Below are 24,207 nucleotides of genomic sequence, written 5' to 3' on the forward strand. Positions count from 1 at the left end.
TTCTTGATGTTGAGGTATCCAAAAAGCTGTAAAGTATAGGTGTGGGATAAAAAAATATATACTTCAAGGTGCGAAATGGGTTTAATAGTGACATAAAGAGACTAACTTTCTCTGCAATGGCATTTGAAAGGTATTTCTTTGTGTTGAGGTATCCAAAAATCTGTAAAGTATGGTTGTGGGTGAAAAAAATATGTACTTCAAGTTGCAAAATGTGTTTAGGAAGGACATTAAGAAAGTAAATTTATCTGAAATTGTATTTGAAAGTTATTTATTGGTTTTGAGTTAACCAAAAAGCTTTAAATTTTAGTTGTGAGTGAAAATGTTTAGTAATTCAAGTTGGAAAATGGGTTTAGGAGGGACATTAAGAAAGTAACTTGCTTGTCTTAGTCGATTACGTCATTCTATGCCCATAAATGGACTCCCGTCATGACCTTCTGATAGGGTTCTACCGATTATGTAATCAATTTCTAAGAAATCCATTTGTCCTAGTTGATTACGTCATTCTATGCCCATAAATGGATTCCCGTCAGGACCTCCTGGTATAGTTCTACTGATTATGTAATCAATTTCTCAGACATCCAATTGTCTTAGTCGATTACGTCATTCTATGCTCATAAATGAATTCCTGTCATGATCTTCTGATAGGGTTCTACCGATTATGTAATCAATTTCTCAGAAATCCAGTTGTCCTAGTTGATTACGTCATTCTATGCCCATAAATGGATTCCCGTCATGACTTTCTGATAGGGTTCTACCGATTATGTAATCAATTTCTCAGAAATCCATTTGTCCTAGTTGATTACGTCATTCTAATCCCATAAATGGATTCCCGTCACGAGCTCCTTATAGGGTTCTACCGATTATGTAATCAATTTCTCGGGAATTCTCTCCCTTCGATTACGCAATCAATACATCTCTTCCCCACCTTCCCCTTCGAAACATCAAATATTCCCCTTTATTGAATCAATAATTCCCCTTAGAAACAACAATTAACTCCCCTTTCGTGAATCAATAGTTCCCCTTAGAAACAAAAAATTAATTCCCCTTTCTTGAATCAATAATTCCCCTTAGAAACAACAAATTAATTCCCCTTTCGTGACATATCAATCAATCTTGACATCACCTGTCAGACATTAATAAACTTCGCCTGGAAACAATTTGATTAATGATTGACAGTACCTGTCAGACATTATTAAACTTTGCCCGGAAACAATTTGATTAATGAGTGATTTTAGGTCATTGACCCCATTAACCACGTGTTCTCCCTAATGGCTCTATGTCCATATTTGGTGTGGGGTTACCAAATATGGTAACCCCACATATATATATATATATATATATATATATATATATATATATATATATATATATATATATATATATATATATATATATATATATATTTGAAATCAGCATAAAAATATAATTCTTTTGATGTATCTATTGGTATCGAAAATCTGTTCTTTAAAGTTTCGGTTACTATTGAGCCGGGTCACTCTTTACTTACAGCTCGTTACCACGAACTGTTTGATAGTAGCTGTAGATTGTAACGCATTTTCATTTAATGATTGATTAATCTAGAATAAGCTACAACCTGAAAATAGCTAAGGTTCATTCACCAAGTTGAACAAACTATTATTTTTTTTAATGGGCCATTTACCTATATAATCTCAATCTGAGTTTCCAGGGGAGGAGGGAGGATGGGTCTTCGTTATTATTTGAGATTAGGCAAGAATTAACTCAATTTAATTATTGTAAACACTACCCCCTCCCCCCTGGATACTGCATTGCTTATTTGTTTTAGCAGATAGTGGCTCTTCGTTGCCTCATAGTAGCTGTAGATTGTAACGCATTTTCATTTAATGTTGGACTCATCTAGAATAGGCTACAACTTGGAAATAACTGAAGTTCGTTTACTTTTTAGGTAACTACTCTAGACTGGCCTGTGAAATACAATTTGTCCGGTCAATGGGATACTACCTAATCCAAATCTATATTCCATCAAGCCTTATTGTCGTCATTTCCTGGGTCTCTTTCTGGCTCAACCGAACTGCAACTCCAGCTAGGGTGTCATTGGGTGTTACAACGGTGTTGACTATGACAACCCTTATGTCAAGTACAAATGCTCAACTACCGAAGATTTCATATGTAAAGTCAATTGATATATTTCTTGGCACTTGTTTCGTGATGGTTTTTGCTTCTCTATTAGGTAAGACCTATTCAATTTATTTTTTAATAGAAGGCCTTTCTGGTTGTAATTTTGTGCTCAGACTATGGACTGAGCACTGTTAAGGGATGGATGGAGACAGTTTGGATAAAAACAGTTACGATAGTGGTGTTGGTGGAAATAAATGTTGAGTTTTATGGAGTATGGTGACACTAAGTTACATAGACATTCATGAAATAATCTATAGTTTCTACGTGGTTAATAGAAACATAGAACAAAGAACGCGACTTCTATTCTCCAATCCAAGGTTTAGCACCATAACACCGCTAGGTAGTGGTTATAGCAAATATCAAGCAGAACCCTGGAGGCCATTACATAACATTCTAGGTAGGACAAGGCAAAAAAACTGTTTATTTTTATTAAATGGTCATTTCCCAATTATACATCTCCATTCCATTAAATATAAGAGAGAACAAAAGCCCCTGAATTAGTTCTTAAGTTCGACTAATGATTGCTATTTAAGACATTAAAAAAGAAGTAGACCCATTGCATCCAGGATCTTTCTAGGGGAATAAGTTTGGTGCCCTTAGATATCTCCCACCATTAGAAGCTGGGTGAACCATTAACTGGACAATTATTTACGATTTGTCAAATTTTAGTTATGTCTGATAGAGAATCCAAAAACGTAAATCCAAATCCATACGTTAACTCAAGTCTACGATTTCAAATTGAAACAACATCAAAATGTATTGCCAGGTAAGGGGAGTCTGATACCTCAAACAGTCTACTGTTATACCTGACGCTTACCCTAGATGAGTTCAGCACTGCTAGCAGATTAGTTCAAAGCAGTCATAACAGATTGAAAGATGCTTTTAATAAAATGTTGTATCTTATTAATAATGACACAGTGGCTAATAGATTTTTGTGTGAAGTTTGATGGGTTGTCACACTTTACACAGTAAAGTGTGATCGGTGATGTAATGACAGAGGGCAGAGGTTTTGAACCCTTTCCTCCAAGACTTTAACCCTCCAAGCCTTGAACTAGGAATGTAGGCACTAATCCTACTCTTGAAATTCGATAAGGCCTATGGTAAAGTATTAGTTTTGCATACCCTGTCTTTCCTGAACAAAAATCCTATTGACATAGTTAATTTATTTTGCAGTGAAGCAAGATAATCAATCTAGTTGTTTTTGAAAGATTAAAAAACCGCTTCTCTACAAATAAAAATTCTGGTGCCCAAGAAAATAACGGAAGAGGAAGTAATTTCAATTCTTTTGACAATCGATCATCCAGGATACGACAGAAAATCCTCACAAGAACGTTTTTCGTAAAACTAAAAACGTGAGTTGAATTCGGTTGGTACTGTCTTGAATACTCAACCATTTATTTTAATTTTAGAATACGCATCTGTTGGCTATATGGCAAAAAGGATTGAAACAAGAAAAAAGAGGTTTCAGGCATTGCAGGCCAAAATTATTGAACAAAAGAAAGCCATGCTAGAAGCACAAGCAGGCACCGCGTCGGAGCACGAAGCAGCTAAAATTATATCACGAGTGAGTTATTTAGTTTAAGTTAAATTTCTTGACCAGACATAAAAAACTATCTAATTATTAAGCATTCTAGTTTATAACTGAACTTTGGTGAAAAGTAAATAAGTCATTTGTCTTATCATGGGCCAGAAACACACAGGCAATATTCCTCCAGGAAGTTTTCATTTATTGACCAAAGAGCAAAAAATTAACTAATTATTATAAAACACTCGAATCTATGACTGAAAAGAAGTGCATGATAAATAGATCATACTTCTGATCGTGTATCAAAAATAGGAATAAGTTATAAAGGGACATTTTAATTAAACCAAGAAATGAATATAAAAACGACAAACGGGTCTATGGCCAGTAAATTAAAACGAAAAGAAACAACAAAAATCCAACAAATATTTAGCCCGTATATAACAAGGTAAAAAAAAACGTCTTCAGCGTAAAAAAAGAAACTAGAGACTAGAACTAAAATATATAACTAATATATAACTAATATATAATTAAAATAAAATAGATAATATACAATTACTTACATTTATAATTTGCAGCTACCTTTATAAAACCACGAAAATAACTGGATTAAAAATTTTTAAATAACAAATGAACTAGAAATATATTGCGACACAATTTTATGTAAAGCTTTTGATGCTGTTATTCTTTTAGGTTTGTTACATGAATTAATCCATTGGACATTTTGCAATACCTTATTTTTGAATATGGGTTCATATTTTAAAATAATATCATAAATAGGATCAATATCTCTATTGATCCAGTATCTCTATTAATTGATAAACCTGAAAAAATGTGTTTTATTTTTATTTCTAATGCCTCAAGGGCCTATGAGTGAAACCTTTATCATTTAAATGACTTGCTTCCTCGAACTGCACAAAATGGTCTGGATTATAAAAGATATGTTCTGCCAGAGTCGAAGTGAAACTTTCTGGAGGTATTGTAAATTTTAGAGCGTTATCTATAGAAATCCGGTGCTCAACAAAACGCTCCACAAATTGGATAGTGGCAGTACTGATTTTATTGTGTACAAAAAATCAAATGTTTGAGTATTTTGGGAACAAAACCTATTAATCAAATTTTAATGCTAGCTGCCTATACAGGAGTTTGAGGGAAGGAATTTAATAATTCTGGAAGGAATTTCATTGTTTCGTATGGAATTCGTATTTCGTATGTATTCGTATGGAATTCGTATGTTTTTATCAGCTTCTTCAATTTTATTTTCACAAAGGCTGTTGTTTTAGATTTATGACTCTATGATGTAAGACTTTATCAGTACTATATAATTCGTTGTTCTTTAGACGAATATGTAACACCTAAAAATATGTTTTCTAAACACCATTGGGCCAATTTGGAAAGATTAATATCTTGATAAATTTTCACATTTGAACTATAGCCTTTTGTTAAAATTGTGCCTAAAACCACAAGCACTTGAGAGAGTACAGCGTTCTTCCCTTTCTATTGAAAATGACTCAGCGAATCATTTTTTGTTGAAAATGATTAATTAATTTCCCGCATTAAATACCTTTAACAAAAATATGTTTTTCTTAGTTCTGTGTTAAAGCAGATTTAGTTCAATGACAACTCGTCATCATTAAGTTATATCGCCCTAGCTGATTAAATTTCAGATGCATTTCGTTTTAGATGCATTTCTGTTTTTACTCGTAACGGGTTTTTTAAGTAAACCCGTTTTTTAAAAACCCGTAACGGGTTTTTTAAGTTCAACCAAGTTTCGAGTTGAACTGCTGAAGTTTAGATTAAATTAGAGAAACTAGTCTAAAAAGTGAAATGTCCTTGGTTACACATTTCAGGAAAACTTGCCTGATTTTCAAAATTTGGAAGAGAATGGGTCAAAGAATCTTGATGAAAATTATACCATCAAATTCAGCGTATCAGAGAACTCCCTTGCGGAGGTTTCAAGCTCCTATCTTCAAAAATTTGCAATTTGTATTCTTTGTCTGAAGCAAGATCACGAATGCGTCTTTATTTTATTTTTTTTCTTTTCCCCAGAGGCAATCATATCGAACCAATGATTCTAAAACATCGGGAGAGGGCTCATTTGAACAAACAAAAATGGTGTCAGATAGAAACACAAAGCGCACTATTAAAACTGCCTATTCCGAAAACCCTTTGAAGGAAACTTAAAGTCCCTTGGCTTGAACAACAAGGGGAGTGGCCGAAACCACTATATTCTGTATCGAAAGCATATTTTTCCCCCAATTTTTTCCAGCTAGCGGGGCACAAAAACATCATAGGGATCTGTTTAATGGCTTATTTTAAAAGAGCTTGCTACATATAATGCCTTTTGTAATTAGCAAATTTTTTTAGAAATAATATTAATCATTGTTGCAGCAGTAGCTGCAACCTAGTAAATCGTGGTTGCTGCGGTAGCTGGTAATTAAGAGGATTAAGATCTATGGTTACCGCCCTTTTTAGGTATATTTGCTTAATGTTATTCTTTTTTTTCTTCATTTAAAAATATCGAAAAATCCTTGCCTCCCCCCCTACATTGTTATGAATCGGCGTCACTGTTAAGGAATGAAATAGCTTCCTTGCAAATTATGAAAAATGGATAAAAAAGGAAACCTGTTTTGAATACTATAGTCTCTAATATCTGTTTTGATATCACATTTGACAATTAATAATGGCAAAAAAAATCCGCTAACCCTGTTTCCTTGGGGTAAAATACCGTTAAATACGTAAAGGAAAAAGACATGACAGATGAAAGAAAAATATATATGCGGTACCTACTGCCTGACTTCGTATCACCGGAACCGATGTCCTGCAGTACCACATCTGGAAATCAGTGTTGCCAGGTTTTTAGCATAACGTATAGCCCAAACAGGAGCAATCACTAGCCCAAAAGTAGCCCAAAACTAGTGAACGTTATTATAAACCTATTATAGCGCTGTTATGGGTAAACCAAGGAAGAAATACAATCGGTATATCAGATAACTTACGCATAAGTGTAGGTCAAAAGCAAAAAAGAGCTCTGTGAACGAACAAAACTAACAACCCCCTTCACGTATACCGTCGTAACATTGACAAGCACTTCACTGAAAACCAAGACTATATAAAACCAAAAAGGCAAGTTTTTCTTTACAAACTCGATTCATTGCATACATATCACGATCAAACAGCTTATAGTAATGAACTCTAAGTATGGAGTGTCCCGGCTTAATAGCAACCGAAACTCTAAAAAACGATATTTTGATACCAATAGATACGTCAAAATAATCAGACTTTCATGCTAATTTCAAATATATGAGTTACATCAAGTTTAGTCCTACCCATCAAAAGTTACGCGCCTGAGAAAAATTCGTATTTTCGAGAAAAGGGAGAAACAACCCCTAAAAGTCATAGAACTAATAAAAATCACATCATCAGATTCAGCGTATCAGAGAGCCCTACTATAGAAGTTTCAAGCTTCTATTTGCAAAAATGTATAATTTTGTAATTTTCGCTAGAAGAAGGATCACTGAAGCGTCTTTATTTGTTTGTTTTTTTTTTTCCTAGGGGTGATCGTATCGATCCAATGGTCCTAGAGTATCATGAGAAGGCTCATTCGAACGGAAATTAAAATTTCTAGTGCCCTTTTAAAGTGACAAAAAATGGAGGGCAACTTGGCCCCCTCCCACGCTCATTTTTTTTCACAAAGTCACCCAATCAAAAATTCGATAGCCATTTTGTTCAGCATATTCGAAAGTCTAATAAATATGTCTTTGAAGATGACTTAATCCCCCATAGTTCCCGGGGGAAGGGCTGCAAGCAAGAGCGTAGGCAGCAGCTTGTGTCGAGGGGGGCAGCCGCTTCTGTGATGGAGGGGGGAGGGATCTTACTAATACTTCCCGAGGTCCTTTGAATATAGGTCTTTAGAAACTAATCATTCTATATTTCGCTAAAACGTGGCCTTTAACATTTTCCATGTTCTACTTTTCCTGTAACAGTATAATATAAGAGATCCACTCTCCAACTTCGAATTTCCAGAAAACATAAACACCACAAAAGCGATTTGACAAAAATCACATTATGGTTAGATAACAGCTTCTTCTAAGAATTCAATTCAAAAGTTTACAGTTGGGCAAAATTAAATATCAAAATTGGTATAGGGGAGACCGGCCCACGTTTAGCCAAAGCAAACAGTTTCAATATAAGAACCTATGGAGCTTCTGGTGGATTTTAAAAGCTCTGACAGATGACAGTGTATGTTTTTAAAAATGTCTGACCTTAATTAATACTTTTACCAAAAATATCAGATTGGATCAGGTTCTAAGGTGATTAACTCTTGAATTTTGTCTGAAAGTCTACGCCTAATCACGAATACTAGAAAACTCGCGTTATAAACTCACATTGTATTCTCTTATTATTTGCCTGTTTTTGGCAGCTTCTGAGACGTGCCATCTTCACAAGTTTGCTGTTAGTATTTTTTCATCCTGCGGGATAGCGAACTCCCATGTTCGGCCACATTACCTGGGGTAAATTCAGCATGCCGTACCAAGTTTTCCAAAAGTCGGCTATGCTTGTAAAAGCTGTGTAAACAGCATGTTTAAAGGTTGTAGGCAAGCTTAAAACCCAAAACTGTGTTAATTCTGGCGTTGTTTAATCCTGTCAGAACAGTAGGTGAACTGAAGTTCCATTTTTTCCTGTTAAATTTCATTAAAGATAAAATGCTTAAAAGTAAAAGAGAAGAGAAAAGAAAGAAAGATGGCTGCGATCCAGAAGAAAATAAAACAGCAATTTTTTCTGTCTTATTATACAAGAAGTCAGTTGGAGTCTCTAGAAGTGCCATTGCTGTCTATAGACGAATTCTGCAAGACTACATAAAAAAAGTTGAGAAGCTGTATATCCCTCTAAAAAGTCTGGATCTATGTTTTCTTACACCCTGTTACAACACATGATAAATATTTACAGAGGAACAAGAAAAAAGACTAAAAACTTACTTGAAAACGACAGCTGATATGCTTTCAACTGTATTTCCCTAAAAGCGTGTAAATTTGCATACACTTATGCCATTATTAAGAGTATAAGAGTACCGGATAACGGAACTGCAAAGGCAGTGGAGACAGTGGAGGAATTACAGGTAAAGATTGGTACCGTGGTTTTATGGATTGCCTTAAAACTCTATCAGTAAGAACGCCAGAAAGTACAAGCCTGTGACGGACAACTGCTTTCAACCGTCACAGTGTAGGAGCTTTCTTTAACCACCTGGAGCGAGGCCTATATAAACACATTTTCAGACCACAAGACATTTGAAATTTTGACGAATCAGGTCTGAAAACATCCACAAGCCTGGAAAAATCATTGCACAGCGAGGCGAGAAGTAAGTAGGGAAGGTCACGCCAGCAGAAAGAGGTCAGTTGACCACGATTTGTGCTGGTTTTAATGCGTTGGGAACACAGTCCTTCCTCTACTTATTTCCCCACAGAAACAGTGTCCGGAAATTTTACTCAGGGGAGCTTTACCAGGAACCATCACGTTCAGCTCAGAAAATATTTCTGGCTGGATGACTGCCTATCATTCTGTGCTTCACTTGCAGCATTTTATCAGTCAAGTCAAACCCTCCAAACAGTCACCTGTACCTCTGAAATTAGAGCACTAGATCAGCCGATACACCTTCGAATTGCTTGATCTAGCTAAAAAATGATAGTGTTGTCCTTTTAACTGTCCTTCCCCACACTACTCACAAACTACAACCTCTAGAAATGAGTCATGGGGCGCCTTAAGGACTACTACAACCAGGAAGCCGCAAGTTGTATGACTGCCCACAAATGTAAAGCTATATCAGTGAATACATTGCTGAGCTGCTGGGGAAAGCATATCCAAAGGCTTTCACTCCTGAGAATATAGTCAGTGGAATCAGAGCAAGTGGTGTCTACCCCACAATTAGAAATGTTTTCAAGGATCATCAGTTCTTCTTGTCATATGTCTCAGACAGAATGCCTACCACATCTAGTGAAGCACTTACCAGAGAATTTTCTATGCTCAGCGCAAGTTCTGTGCGACTTTTAGACTCCTTTAACATAAACCCTGAAACAGATGCAGCAGGGATTCTGTCTCTAAATGAGAAGCAAAGTCCAACAGGTAATTCTTTAAAAAGATCCTCCATGCAAACCCCTTTCCAAAAGGCTCAATACGAAAAATCAACAGGAAAAAAATATGACAAAATGAAAAGTGCTCACTGACACCCCCATGAAAGACTGCATTACTGCTAGGATAAAAGCTGTATCTGCCAAAAAGCCCTAGTCCTGGAACGGAAGAAAGTCAGACAAGTGAAAAGACTAAAAAGCAAAAGGCGTGTCTCTGGCAACAAGATTTACAGTTAGAGTGACGATTCTGACGTAGATGATCCTGTATACAACAACTCTTGTTATACAACAACATCGAAGACGAGCCCCCAACCAGCAACTTCTAATTTGACACTGAGAAAGTCAAGGCTGGTGATTACATTCTGATTGAGCTGAAGAGCAAGAAAGGGAATTCTGTTCACAATATTATCATTATCAAAAAGTAGCAACTGAAGAACTTAAAGTACACTTTTGGAAGGAGACTGGAGCAAGAGACTTTGCGCTAACTGAGGAGGTGGAAAAATGGCGGAGTATTTCTAATTGTCTTTTTCAAGGATGGTATTGAATGAGTTACTTTTGCTTTGGCATGCTCAGCAACATCTTATCGCTTGAATCAACTCATAGAAAATTAAACAAGTCAAAACCAGCCGATTGTGAGCCAGTCTCCTATCTATATATCGGACCGAAAATCAATATTGAAGATCGAAACGTAAATGTTGATATCGGAAACGATATTTGGAAATTTCTGTTTGTTTCCAGCTTTTTTAACCATCTACCAGGTACCGTCCAACAAAAAATTCCAACATACGAAAAGTTTTTTTTTAATATCTAGCGTAAATTCGAAGTTCTAGGGAGGGGGGGGGCAGCTGCCCTACCCCTGCCCCCCCCCCCCCTTCCCTACGCCCATGGCTGCAAGTTATGAACTTTGCCCACTGTTTACGTATAGTATTGGTTATTGGGAAGTATACAGACGTTTTCAGGAGTTTTTTTTTGGTTGGGGGAACACCGAGAAGGGGGTTACGGGGGAGGATCTTTCCATGGAGGATGTTTTCTTGGGAGAAGGGACATTTCTATGAAGGGGGCGCCGGATTCCCCAGCATTATTTCAAAAACTATAAGAAATTAAATATAAAAAACAAGTTTTTTCAACTGAAAGTAAGGAGCAACATTAAAACTTAAAACGAACAGAAATTATTACACATATGAAGGGGTTCGTTCCCTAGTCAATACCTCACTCTTTACGCTAAAGTTTTTTTTTGTACTTTCAAAAGCGCTATCTATTCTAATTAACCGGCCTTTGTGATTCAAGGTGAGTGATTCGAACAAAATTCGAACGTTAGAGTAAAGAGCGAGGTATTGACGAGGGCGCGAAGTACCTAATATACGTAATAAAAACATACAAATATAGAAGTTCGTTACGTAGTCTAATTCATAAGTTACGTCAGAACAAAATTTCGAGAAAGCCTTTTAGCCAAAAAAAGTAAATTAATAGGCAAATTTTTGTTTTTATTATTCATGTACGGTGACCCAAAATCAAAGCTGCATTAATTCAAAAATACAGAAATTAAATAAAAAAAAAAAAATTAACTGAAAGTAGGGAGTGACATTCAAACTTAAAACGAACAGAAATTATTCTGTACGGTATATGAAATTACTAATGTTTACACCATTGTTTACACATTCTGATGCTCACTGTCGCGCATTTGCAGGTAATTCTCATTGCCGCTTTTTCTTAAACCGCATACTCCCTTGTTCTCGCTGTGGCATATCTTTCAGCCGCATATTTCTTTGATTTTCCCTTTTGTTTTTGAGCAGTTTAAATTCTTCCTGCAGCTTTACTTCGAACCATATGTTTCTTTGCTCTTTACTTTTGTTTTTGACTCGTTGTAACTGTTGCTGACGGAAGTATTCTGACTGTATATACTTGTTCTTCATTATCGTTTATCATTGCTTTAAACATTTTTTATTTTTCCCAGATACCACCAACCCTATGAACATATAATATCCAGTTCATATAATTATCCAGTATGATCATTCTCTATCTCACCCATTATAAAAACCCGGACCGGAGTGCGAGTGCTCCAAAGAACGTTTTTGCAGATATAAACATAAGTAAAGTCAGATCTTTTCACGGGTAGACAAGTCAGACTGTGATCTAATCGGAAACAAGTGGAAACCCGCTATTACGAGTAATGCACTTTGTTGGAAACAATCGGAAACAGACTAACCCGCATTCCCGCTAATGCAGAAATAAGTGGGAGGAGCTTTTTGTTCGCACCGAGAACGAAGACCAGAAATGAATTGCGATAAGCTTACTGGATAATTATATGAACTGTGGTGTACAGCTACAATTAAGCTAAATTACCTGTTCCTATTTCGTGTCTGACTCCAAGATCCTTCTCCGTGATTAAATTTTTCAAACTAACAAAATTCACCCTGCCTTCTTGGCTTATTTCGTTGTGATTCCAAAACATGTAGAATGCGAAGTTTCGTTACATTTTTCCATAACTTTTCACTCTGATTTCTTGTGTCTAGCATTCAGAAGCATATGCTCAGAAAAAAGGTGTCAGGGTATTATGCGTATATATTATGTTTATTGGGATGGTAGAGTAGACGTTCTACATACTTTTATTTTCAAGGAATGGTGCTGAAGATATGGGGTGGGGTACCCCAAATTAGAAGAGGATAACACAGTCAAGACATATTATATTTATATTGTGGTTCAAATCTACAAAGAAGGTAAATGAACAAATAGGTAAAATTTTCAAACATGATTTTTTTGGGTTTCAAACGAATTCAATTTCTGGCCCAAAAGCAGCGAGATTTAATACATAATAGCCCAAAAACCAGCTTCGCGGGTTTCTAGCAACTTGTCGCGCGAAGCTGAAAATTTTATAGCCCAATTGGCGGGAAATAGCCCAACCTGGCAACACTGCTGGAAATGCCTGAGAATTTAATATTTGGCCGTTTTGAAATTCTTTGACAGTTTATCTTGCTTTGAAGTTCTTCGCTCCGTTTACAGGTGCAACCTAATTGGCGGTCTTTTATCAAAGCAAGGCGCCTGGTTTTCCAAGGACAATCATTTCCCGGCGGTATTTCTTGGTTTTCTGAAAGAATGTTGAGAAATCAATAGATGTTTCTTCTAATTTTTACGTTTTGCAAGAATTGTTAATTACTTAGTATTTATCAGAAGTGCCAGGAAAACAAAAGTTGACAGCTCTTGACAAAATTTACGAATGAAACTTGTTGGTACCTGTAGTTTTGGATTTATGCTAGAAGAGGGAGATACTAATAATACTTAATATACACGGTGTTTAGTTTTGTTCTAGGTGCTCACCTACCCGGAAAATACCTCCCTCCCGTGGAAAATACACCTCCCCCCGCAAAATATCCTCTCGGGGAATACCCTCTGCGGAAAATACCCCCCCCCTTGGAAAGTACCCCCTGCAGAAAATACCCCCGATGAAAATAAACAACAGAGAGAAAAAACTTAATGAAAAAAAACGACAAACGAGACTGAGGCCAGTGGAGAGAAAAGACGAAAAATGTAAAACAACGCGGATATTTTGCCTGTATTATAACAAAGTGTCTTCAGCACAAGAAGAACAAGCTAAAAAAAAAAAAAACTAAAACAAATAAATCCACCACCGATAAAATACAATTGGCGCAACTAATCCACATAGGAAGAAGAAGCCATTAGAGTTACTTCAGTGAGAACACCAAAGCAATTGAGGAAAAAAATTAAGAAATTGAAATTACGTTAATTATTCTGTTGGGAAATAATCCTCTTGTTGGCTATTACTGAAGTGAATCGTTTTGTTTAAGTAAGTAATACAGTACCTTGGTGATTAGTTTAGATCTTATTCTCGATATCGATAGTTGATTCACTTATGATAATATTGTCACAAATTCAGCCTATATTTAAATTTTCCGTTTCACTATTTATTGAAAGGTTAGCAAACCTATTTTTTTTAATTTCTATGGCTTTTTCACCCGATGAACCCCCCCCCCCCCCCAGCGGAAAATAGGGTATTCTGAATTTGAGGATTTTATTTCAGTTGTGTTTGTTGGTTTTTTAGTTTCGTTGAGAAGCGATAAGGAAAGTGAAAAAGAGGAATTTACACACCATAGCCTAAGTGTCTTAAAAACTTAAAAAAACGGCACATCCATTTTTGTTGAAAAGATTTCCATACGACTTCTGCAATTTTTGGCAGATACGGGCGTCAAATTAAAAAAAATATAAGAAGATAGAATATAGGCGAAAAATCATAAACATTAACTTAAAAAATATGGCACCAAAACGTTTAAGAAGGTTTAGCTTTCCTTTAAAAGCATAGTAGGCTTTAGTAACCAAGAAATTCATGTTGTTTAAGTTTTTACGGACAAAAGTGTAAATAAATCAAACCCAAAACGAACTGAAATTATAGATAACCTAGTCAAATTCAAAACGAGCAAAAATTGAAAAGATTAGGGCTGAAAGCCCCCATGTCGTTTCAAGATTAAAAAAAAATATCACCAAGATTCACTATTTGCACAGCATCAGTAATGCACTATTCGTAACTACTATAATACAACTGTGGCCATCATCACCCGCCTCAACCATTCAAGCGCCCACCAGGGGCGTGGTAGTGCCCAATTTGGGAATCAGTGGTATAGACTTTTCAACTGCTATTACCAACTAGTCGTGTTTGCAAGAAATTAAATATAAAACACAAGTTTTTTTTAACTGAAAGTAAGGAGCGACATTAATACTTAAAACGAACAGAAATTATTTCGAATATGAAAGGGGCTGTGCCCTCCTCAACGCCTCGCTGTTTACGCTAAAGTTTTTTATTGTTTTAAAAAATAAAGTTGTGAGACAGTCAAACTTTAGCGTAAAGAGCGAGACGTTGAGGAGGGGACAGCCTCTTTCATATACGGAATAATTTCCGTTCATGTTAAGTTTTAATGTCGCTTCTTACTTTCAGTTAAAAAAACTTGTTTTTTTTATTTAATTTCTGAACGTTTTTGAATTAATGCAGGTTTTGATTTTGGCTCACCGTATATGAATAATTAAAACGAAATTTGATTATTAATTTTACTTGTTTTTTGGTTAAATGGCTTTCTCGAAAGTTTTATTTACGAATGTTTTTATTAGTAATAAATATACGTAACTTACGAATTAACTTACTTAAAGAAATTCTATATTCGTATATTTATATTATGTATATTGGGAGGTTCGTCCCCTATTCCAATACCTCGCTCTTTACGCTTAAGTTCAAATTTTATTCCAATTCTTCAAGAATGACCCATTAATCACAAGGGCTGTTAACTAGAATAAATAACTATTATGGAAATACTAAAGAAACTTTAACGTAAAGAGCGAGGCATTGACTAGGGGGCAAACCCAATCACGTACGTAATAGTTTCTGTTCGTTTTAAGTTTTGAAGTGCTCCTTACTTTCAGTTGAAAAATTTGTTTTTTTATTTAATTTCTGATCGTTTTTTAAATAATACTGGGAAATCCGGCGCCCCCTTCATAGCAATGTCCCTTCCCCCATGAACATTTTCTCCATGGAAAGATCCTTCCAAGTAGCCCCCGACCCACCCTCCCCCCACTACCTGAAAAAAATCCGCCTGCAAATTTTTGTATACTTCCCAATAACCAATACTATATGTAAACATTGGGCAAAGTTCATAACTTGCAGCCCTTCTCCTGGGGACTCAAATTAATCGTCCTCAAAGACATAGTTATTATATTTTTCGACCATTCTGAACAAAATAGCTATATCAAAATTTTGATCAGGTGACTTTGGCAAAATAATGAGCGTGGGAGAGGGTCTACTACTACTACTACTACTATTACTAACAACTCACCACATCACCAAGCCGCCTGAGGCCAACACAGCTACGCACGCTTTTCCTCCATCCCAATCTATTCGAAGCCTACCTTTTTACACCCCCGCGAAGTTCACCCCCCCCCCCCACGAAGTTTCCATTTCCTTTAAATCTTTCTTTATGACGTCGTCCTCCCACCCCAGACGAGGATGACCTGCTTTTGGTTTAGCCCTAGACGGTTTGCCGACAGAACAGTCTTCGGCAATCTGTCATCCTTCATCCGCACAACGTGCTCTAGCCAATTCAACCTTTCTTTCATTATAGCCCTAGAGAGCGGTATTGAACTACATTGTTCGTACAGCCTGTTGTTTGATTAAATAAAAAATTAAGTTTTTTCAACTGAAAGTAAGGAGCAACGTTAAAGCTTAAAACGAACAGAAATTACAAAGGCCGTTTAAATAGAATAGATAGCTCTTTTGAAAGTACTAAAAAACCTTTAGCGTAAAGAGTGAGGTATTGACAAAGCCCAACATATACATAATTTCTGTTCCTTTTAAGTTTTAATAATGCTCCTTACTTTCAGTTGAAAAAACTTGTTTTTTCAATTAATATTTCTGATCGTTTTTAAAATAATACTGAGAAATCCAGTGCCGCCTTCCTAGAAATGTCCCTTCCTCCAAGGAAACATCCTCCATGGAAAGATCCTCCCACTTAAACCCTCCCCCCCCCCCCAAAAAAATACCTCCTGAAAATGTCTGTATGCTTTCCCAATAACCAATACTATATGTAAACAATGGGCAAAGTTCATAAATTGCAGCCCTTCCTGGGCTGCAATGGGAACTGTGGGGGAGTAAGTAATCCTCAAAGAAATATTTAATAGATTTTTGACTATACTGAACAAAAGCCTATCTCAAAATTTTGATTGGGTGACTTTGAGAAAAAAATAAGCGTGGGAGGGGGCCAAGTTGCCCTCCAATTTGTTTGGTCACTTAAAAAGGGCACTAGAACTTTTACAGTTTGAACTGTTACGAACTGTTTGAAATACGATCAGTCAGCTGGGTACCAAGAACAATCCTTAAGCGATTTCTTTGGAAAAAATCTAGAAAATCTTCATCCGCTTTTCGAAGCGCCCATGCTTCAGAGCCACATATGAGGGGGCCTAGTTGCCCTCCATTTTTTGGTCACTTAAAAAGGGCACTAGAACTTTTAATTTCTAAAAAGTTAAAACTTTTAATTCCGTTCCAATGAGCCCTCCCATGATATTTTAGGACCCCTGATTGGATACAATCACCCCTGGAGGAAAAAAAACAAATAAACACGCATCCGGGATTTTTCTTGTGGCTAAAATACAAAATTCCACATTTTTCCAGATAGGAGCTTGAAACTTCTACAGTAGGGTTCTCTGATACACTGAATTTGATGGTGTGATTTTCATTAAGGTTCTATGACTTGGGGGTGTTTCCCCCTTTTTTAGAAAAAAAGGCAAATTTTCTCTGGCGCATAACTTTTGATGGGCAAAACTAAACTTAATGAAACTTATATATTTGAAATCAACATAAAATTTTGATTCTTTTGATGTATCTGTTGGTATCAAAGTTCCGTTTTTAGAGTTTCGGTTACTATTGAGCCGGGTCGCTCCTTACTTACAGTCGTTACCACGAAAAAAAACAAAAACAAAAAAACGAATAAATGTGGATTGTCAGTTTAATATACATGTTCTGATTTTTTTTTCCTTAACGTCTTTATACTTCTTTATTTTTTAAAGCCAAAATAGCGAAAACATTTAAATATATTTTGTTGACTCGGTTATTTATTGACCTCTTCGTTTTGGGTTTAATTTATTTATTGATGATGATTTGTGGTGGTTTTACGCTTTGACAATTATTTGGATTTATTTCTACTTATTTTTGGCTTAATTGAGCTCTTTAGTCTTTTTGGGGTATTTTTCGTGGGGAGTATTTCCAGGAAGGGTATTTTCTGGGGGGAAGATGTTATTTTTTGCAGGGGGTATTTTTCGTAGTTTTATTTTATTGGGGGAGTGGGGAGTAGGCGCCAACCATATATATATATATATATATATATATATACACACACACACACACACACACACACACACACACATACACGCGCACACACACACACACACACACACACACACACACACACACACACACACGCGCATATATGTGGTTGGCGCCTACTCCCCACTCCCCCAATAAAAAAAACTACGAAAAATACCCCTGCAAAAATACAATTACCCCCTTTCCAAAAACTAACCTGACAAGTATGTGTCCAATAAGAGAGTCATGCATACTCCTACCATTTACCCGTGCCCAAGCCATTTAAACATTTGCTTTTCAATTACTTTGGACTACCTGCCTTGACTTGTCTCTGTCCTATAGTTAACCAATCCAGTCTTCACACAACCTATACAACCTATTGTAAAATACTTGATAACTTCAATTCAAAATCAACGGACTCGGTATATATATATATATATATATATATATATATATATATATATATATATATATATATATATATATATATATATATATATATATATATATATATATATATATATATATATATATATATATATATATATATATTACGAGAATGTTTACCTTTCCAGAGCATGTACTTATGGATTTGCTTGGTTTATGTTCCTTCCTATGCTATTCTAAAGGTTTATGTTCCTTCCTATGCTATTCTAAGGGTTTATGCTCCTTCCTATGTTATTCTAAGGGTTTACGTTCCTTCCCATGCTATTCTAAGGGTTTATGTTCCTTCCTATGCTATTCTAAGGGTTTATGTTCCTTCCTATGCTATTCTAAGGGTTTATGTTCTTTCCTATGCTATTCTAAGGGTTTATGCTCCTTCCTATGCTATTCTAAGGGTTTATGTTCCTTCCTATGCTATTCTAAGGGTTTATGTTTCTTCCTATGCTATTCTAAGGGTTTATGTTCCTTCCTATGCTATTCTAAGGGTTTATGTTCCTTCCTATGCTATTCTAGGGGTTTTTGTTCCTTACTAAGCTATTCTAAGGGTTTATGTTCCTTCCTATGCTATTCTAAGGGTTTATGTTCATTCCTATGCTATTCTAAGGGTTTATGTTCCTTCCCATGCTATTCTAAGGGTTTATATTCCTTCTTATGCTATTCTAAGGGTTTATGTTCCTTCCTATGCTATTCTAAGGGTTTATGTTCCTTCCTATGCTATTCTAAGGTTTTATGTTCCTTCCTATGCTATTCTAAGGGTTTATGTTCCTTCCAATGCTATTATCTGGGTTTATGTTCCTTGCTATGCTATTCTAAGGGTATATGTTCCTTCCTATGCTATTCTCAGGGCTTATTTTCCTTCCTCTGCTATTCTAAGGGTTTATATTCCTTCCTATTCTATTCTAAGGGTTTATGTTCCTTCCTATGCTATTCTAAGGGTTTATGTTCCTTCCTATTCTATTCTAAGGGTTTATGTTACTTCCTATACTATTCTAAGGGTTTATCCTCCTTCCCATGCTATTCTAAGGGTTTATGTTCCTTCCTATGCACTTCTAAGGGTTTATGTTCGTTTCTATGCTATTCTAAGGGTTTATGTTCCTTCCTATGCTATTCTAAGGGTGTATGTTCCTTCCTATGCTATTCTAAGGGTTTATGTACCTTCCTTTGCTATTCTAAGGGTTTATGTTCCTTCCTATGCTATTTTAAGGGTTTATGTTCCTTCCTATGCTATTCTAAAGGTTTATGTTCCTTCCTATATTATTCTAAGGGTTTATGTTCCTTCCTATGCTATTCTAAGGGTTTATGTTCATTCCCATGCTATTCTAAGAGTTTATGTTCCTTTCTATGCTATTCTAAGGGTTTATGTTCCTTTCTATTCTATTCAAAGCGTTCATGTTCGTTCCAATGCTATTCTAAGGGTTTATGTTCCTTCCTATGCTATTCTAGGAGTTTAAGTTCCTTCCTATGCTTTTCTAGGAGTTTATATTCCTACCTATGCTATTCTAGGAGTTTATGTTCCTTCCTATGTTATTCTAGGAGTTTATGTTCCTTCCTATGCTACTCTAGGAGTTTATGTTCCTTCCTATGCTATTCTATGAGTTTATATCCCTACCTATGCTATTCTAGGAGTTTATCTTCCTTCCTATGCTATTCTAGGAATTTATGTTCCTTCCTATGCTACTCTAGGAGTTTATGTTCCTTCCTGTGCTATTTGCTTACTTTATGTTCCTTGGCACCTTTCCAGAGCATGGCCTTATGGATGCTATGGCATTATGTTCCTTCCTATGATATTCTATGGCATTAAGTTCCTTGGTACCATTCCTATGCTATTCCTATGCTATTCCAAGGGTTTATGTTCCTTCCTATGCTATTCTAAGGGTTTATGTTCCTTCCTATGCTATTCTAAGGGTTTATGTTCCTTCCTATCCTATTCTAAGGGTTTATGTTACTTCCTATACTATTCTAAGGGCCTTATGGATTCTATAGAACTATGTTCCTTCCTATGCTATTCTATAGCACTATGTTCCTTCCCATGCTATTCTATTGCACTATGTTCCTTCCCATGCTATTCTATAGCACGGTTTGCGGTCCAAAGCTCTAACAATTTTAATAATTATTACTTATCCCGATCTTTTCAATTTCTTGTGCCTTTTAAATATATTTTGCTTTATAAGATGAGTAGTACCTTATACTTCTATGGAACTATGTTTCTTCCCGTGCTATTCTAGTACACTATGTTCCTTCCTGTGCTATTTGCTTGGTTTACGTTCCTTGGCCCCTTTCCAGAGCATGTACTTATGGATTTTCTTGGTTTATGTTCCTTCATATGCTATTCTAAAGGTTTATGTTCCTTCCTATGCTATTCTAAGGGTTTTTGTTCCATCTTATGCTATTCTAAGGGTTTATGTTCCTTCCTATGCTATTCTAAGGGTTTACGTTCCTTCCCATGCTATTCTAAGGGTTTATGTTCCTTTCTATGCTATTCTAAGGGTTTATGTTCCTTTCTATGCTATTCTATGAGTTTATGTTCCTTCCTATGCTATTCTAGGAGTTTATGTTCCTCCCTATGCTATTCTAGGAGTTTATGTTCCTTACTATGCTATTCTTGGTGCTTATGTTCCTTCCTATGCTATTCTAGGAGTTTATGTTCCTTCCGATGTTATTCTAGGAGTTTATGTTCCTTCCTATGCTACTCTAGGAGTTTATGTTCCTTCCTGTGCTATTTGCTTACTTTATGTTCCTTGGCACCTTTCCAGAGCATGGCCTTATGGATTCTATGGCCTTATGTTACTTCCTATGCTATTCTATGGCATTATGTTCCTTGGTACCTTTCCAGAGCATGGCCTTATGGATTCTATAGCACTATGTTCCTTCCCATGCTATTCTATAGCACTATGTTCCTTCCCATGCTATTTGGGGACACTATGTTCCTTTCCATGCTATTCTATAGCACTATTTTCCTTCCCATGCTACTTTATAGCACTAAGTTCCTTCCCATGCTAATTGCTTATCAGTTAAGGTAACCCCTCGGGGTTGTTAACTCATAGCTTATTTATTGTAAATTTGGAACAACATCAATGTATGGAAATGGTTAACGATGATAAAATGGACTTATGACTTGACCTAGCTTTACTTCTTCGATGTGGTCTGTATAATACACAAGTGGTGTTTGAACAGTGTCGTCAATTTAAAATAGAGTTTAACGTTATTGTATACTAAAAAGTTGATACTAAGAGAGATTTAGATGGCAAGAAAAGAATTTTAATAATTTAATTCAGAACAAATCTTAGAAATCCTTGCAAATCAAGTAGTAAGGTGTGTGTGAGTACGAACCATCCAGGATCATAAGCACCAACGACCCTAACCATTAGAGACCTCAACCCGCCAAAGGTTCCCTATCCCTAAACTCGAAGGGCGCCCCCTCCCGTCCAACTTTTTGGCCCGGTCCCCCCATTTTTTTTAATTTTTTTTTGAATATTTTTTTTTAATTTTTTTTATTATTGTTTTTTAACATGATATATTTTTTTCAACTTTTGTTTTACATGTCTTTGAATGAGATGAAACACAAAACAAAAAAAATCACATTTAATATTTTCCAAACTCAAAATGAGAATGGTATAGACATGATAGTCATGACCTTTACTATTAGAAAAATAGTGTTTGTAGTAGCACTTTTTTTTATTGGACTAAAAAAAAATTTTGAACTTTCTTTTATGTATCTTAAAATGACATCGATGACACACCAGTAGAAATTGTGTATGACTCAAAATGGAATAATGATTTTTCTACCGATTGCGAACTAAGAAACTACAATAACTATAACATCAAGAGAGAACATGGTAAACTATTTCAGTGATTAAATTCAAAATGTGGATTCTTTGTTGGATATGCTGGATAAAATTGAAAAAAGCTAAGCATCAGATTGAATAAATGCTTTATCAACATCATTTGTCGGATATGACGGATAAAATTGACAAAATCTAAGTACCAGAGTGAATAAATGGTTTATCAACATCCTCTAAATGCATTATCAACATCATTTGTCGGGTATATCGGATAAAATTGACAAAATCTAAGTATCAGTTTGACTAAATTCTATATAAACAACCCTTTCTCGAATAAATGGGATAAAATGGACAAAATATAACTATCGGATTAATTAAACTCTATATCAACAATCCTTTCTTGAATAAATGGGATAAAAATGAAAAAATCTAAGCGTCAGATTGAATAAATTTTTTATATCAGCATCTATTATCAGATACATCGAATATAATTGACGAAATCTAAGTATCAGAGTGAAAAAATGCTTTATCAGCATCCTTTGTCGAATATATCAGATAAAATTGACAAAATCTAAGTACCAGAGCGAATAAATGCATTATCAAAATCATTTGTCGGATATGTCAGTTAAAATTGACCTGTCGGATAAAATTGACAAAATCTAAGCGTCAGAGTGAATATTTTTTTTCTCAACATCCTTTGTCAGATACATCCAATATAATTTACAAAATCTAAGTGTCAGAGTTAATAATTTTCTTATCAAAATCATATATCAAATATATCAGATAAAAGTTACAAAATATAAGTATCAGGCTTATTAAATACTTTGTCAGCAACCTTTGTTGGATATCTCTGATGAACTCTGAGCATCATTGTGATTAAATTCTATATAGACATCCCTTTCTCGGATACATGGGATAAAATTGATAAAATCTAAGTATCAGAGTGAATAAATGCTTTATCAACATCCTCTAAATGCATTATCAACATCATATGTCGGGTATATCGGATAAAATTGACAAAATCGAAGTATCAGTTTGATCAAATTCTACATCAACAACCCTTTCTCGAATACATGGGATAAAATTGACAAAATCTAAGTATCGGATTGATTAAATTCTATATCAACAACCCTTTCTCCAATACATGGGATAAAATTGAAAAAATCTAAGCGTCAGAGTGATAAATTTTTTTTATATCAACATCTATTGTCAGATACATCGAATATACTTGACAAAATCTAAGTATCAGAGTGAATAAATGCTTTATCAGCATCCTTTGTCGAATATATCAAACAAAAGTGACGAAATCTCAAAATATCAACATCTCTTGTCAGATACATCGAATATAGTTGACAGAATCTAAGTACCAGAGTGAATAAATGCATTATCAACATCATTTGTCGGATATGTCATTTGTCGGATTTAGACGAGGTTACGTGCGCGCTCGTAACCTCGTCTAAATTAACCTTAAACAATTAAATAAAGCTATGTTGACTTTGCATATTTTATTCAACATATCCGACAATTGATGCTGAAAAAGCATTTATTCACTCTGATATTTAGATTTTTTTAATGATAATTATTGTAACTGATAAAAGATGTTGATAAAAACTTAATTATTCACTCTCATACTAAGATTTTGTCAATTTTTTCCCATGTACCCGAGAAAGGGATGCTGATATAGAATTTATTCACCCTTATATTTATATTTTGTCCATGGTATCCCCAATTATTTAACAAACAGGTTTTGGTATACAATTTAATCTATATGATACATAAATTTTGTCAATTGTAATTGATACTTTATCCTATTCATTTAGGAAAAGTATGTTGACACAAAGCTTAGTCACTCTGACACTTCCATTTTGTCAATTTTATACGACATATCCGATAAAAGGATGTTGTTAAAGCATTTATTCATTCTGAAATTTAGATTTTGTCAATTTTATTTGATGTATCTGACAAAGGATGTTGATAAAAAAAAATTATTCACTCTGACACTTAGATTCTGTCAATTTTATCCAATGTATTTGAAATTTAATCACTCTTATACTTAGATTCTGTCAGTTTTATCCGACATATCTGATAAAGGATGTTGATAATGAAATTATTCACGCTGATACTTAGATTCTGTCACTTTTATCCAGTATATCCGAGAAAGGATGTTGATAATAAATTAATTCGCTGTGACACTTATTTTCTGTCAATTTTATCAAACATATCCGACGAAGGATATTCTTTCATTCTGAAATTTAGATTATGTCAATTTTTTTTATGTATCTGTCAAAGAAAGCTGATAAAAAAAAATTATTTACTCTGACA

At 35.1% G+C, this 24,207-nt stretch overlaps 1 protein-coding gene across 1 annotated transcript in view; it reads left to right on the forward strand.

Annotated features, from left to right (window-relative positions):
- The first annotated feature begins 1,881 nt into the window (after positions 1-1,881).
- Positions 1,882-24,207, forward strand: part of LOC148940170 (gamma-aminobutyric acid receptor subunit beta-like) — a 35,614-nt gene continuing 13,288 nt past the window's right edge. The window contains exons 1-2 of the mRNA XM_089106310.1: positions 1,882-2,209; positions 3,567-3,721. Of these exons, the coding sequence (XP_088962436.1) occupies positions 1,969-2,209; positions 3,567-3,721 (396 nt within the window). The 5' untranslated portion in view covers positions 1,882-1,968. The remainder of the gene's footprint in view (positions 2,210-3,566; positions 3,722-24,207) is intronic.

The sequence above is a fragment of the Artemia sp. Qi Xiang Cuo genome, chromosome 20 (genome assembly GCF_049724085.1).
Source record: "Artemia sp. Qi Xiang Cuo chromosome 20, ASM4972408v1, whole genome shotgun sequence".
Lineage (NCBI taxonomy): Eukaryota > Metazoa > Arthropoda > Branchiopoda > Anostraca > Artemiidae > Artemia > Artemia sp. Qi Xiang Cuo.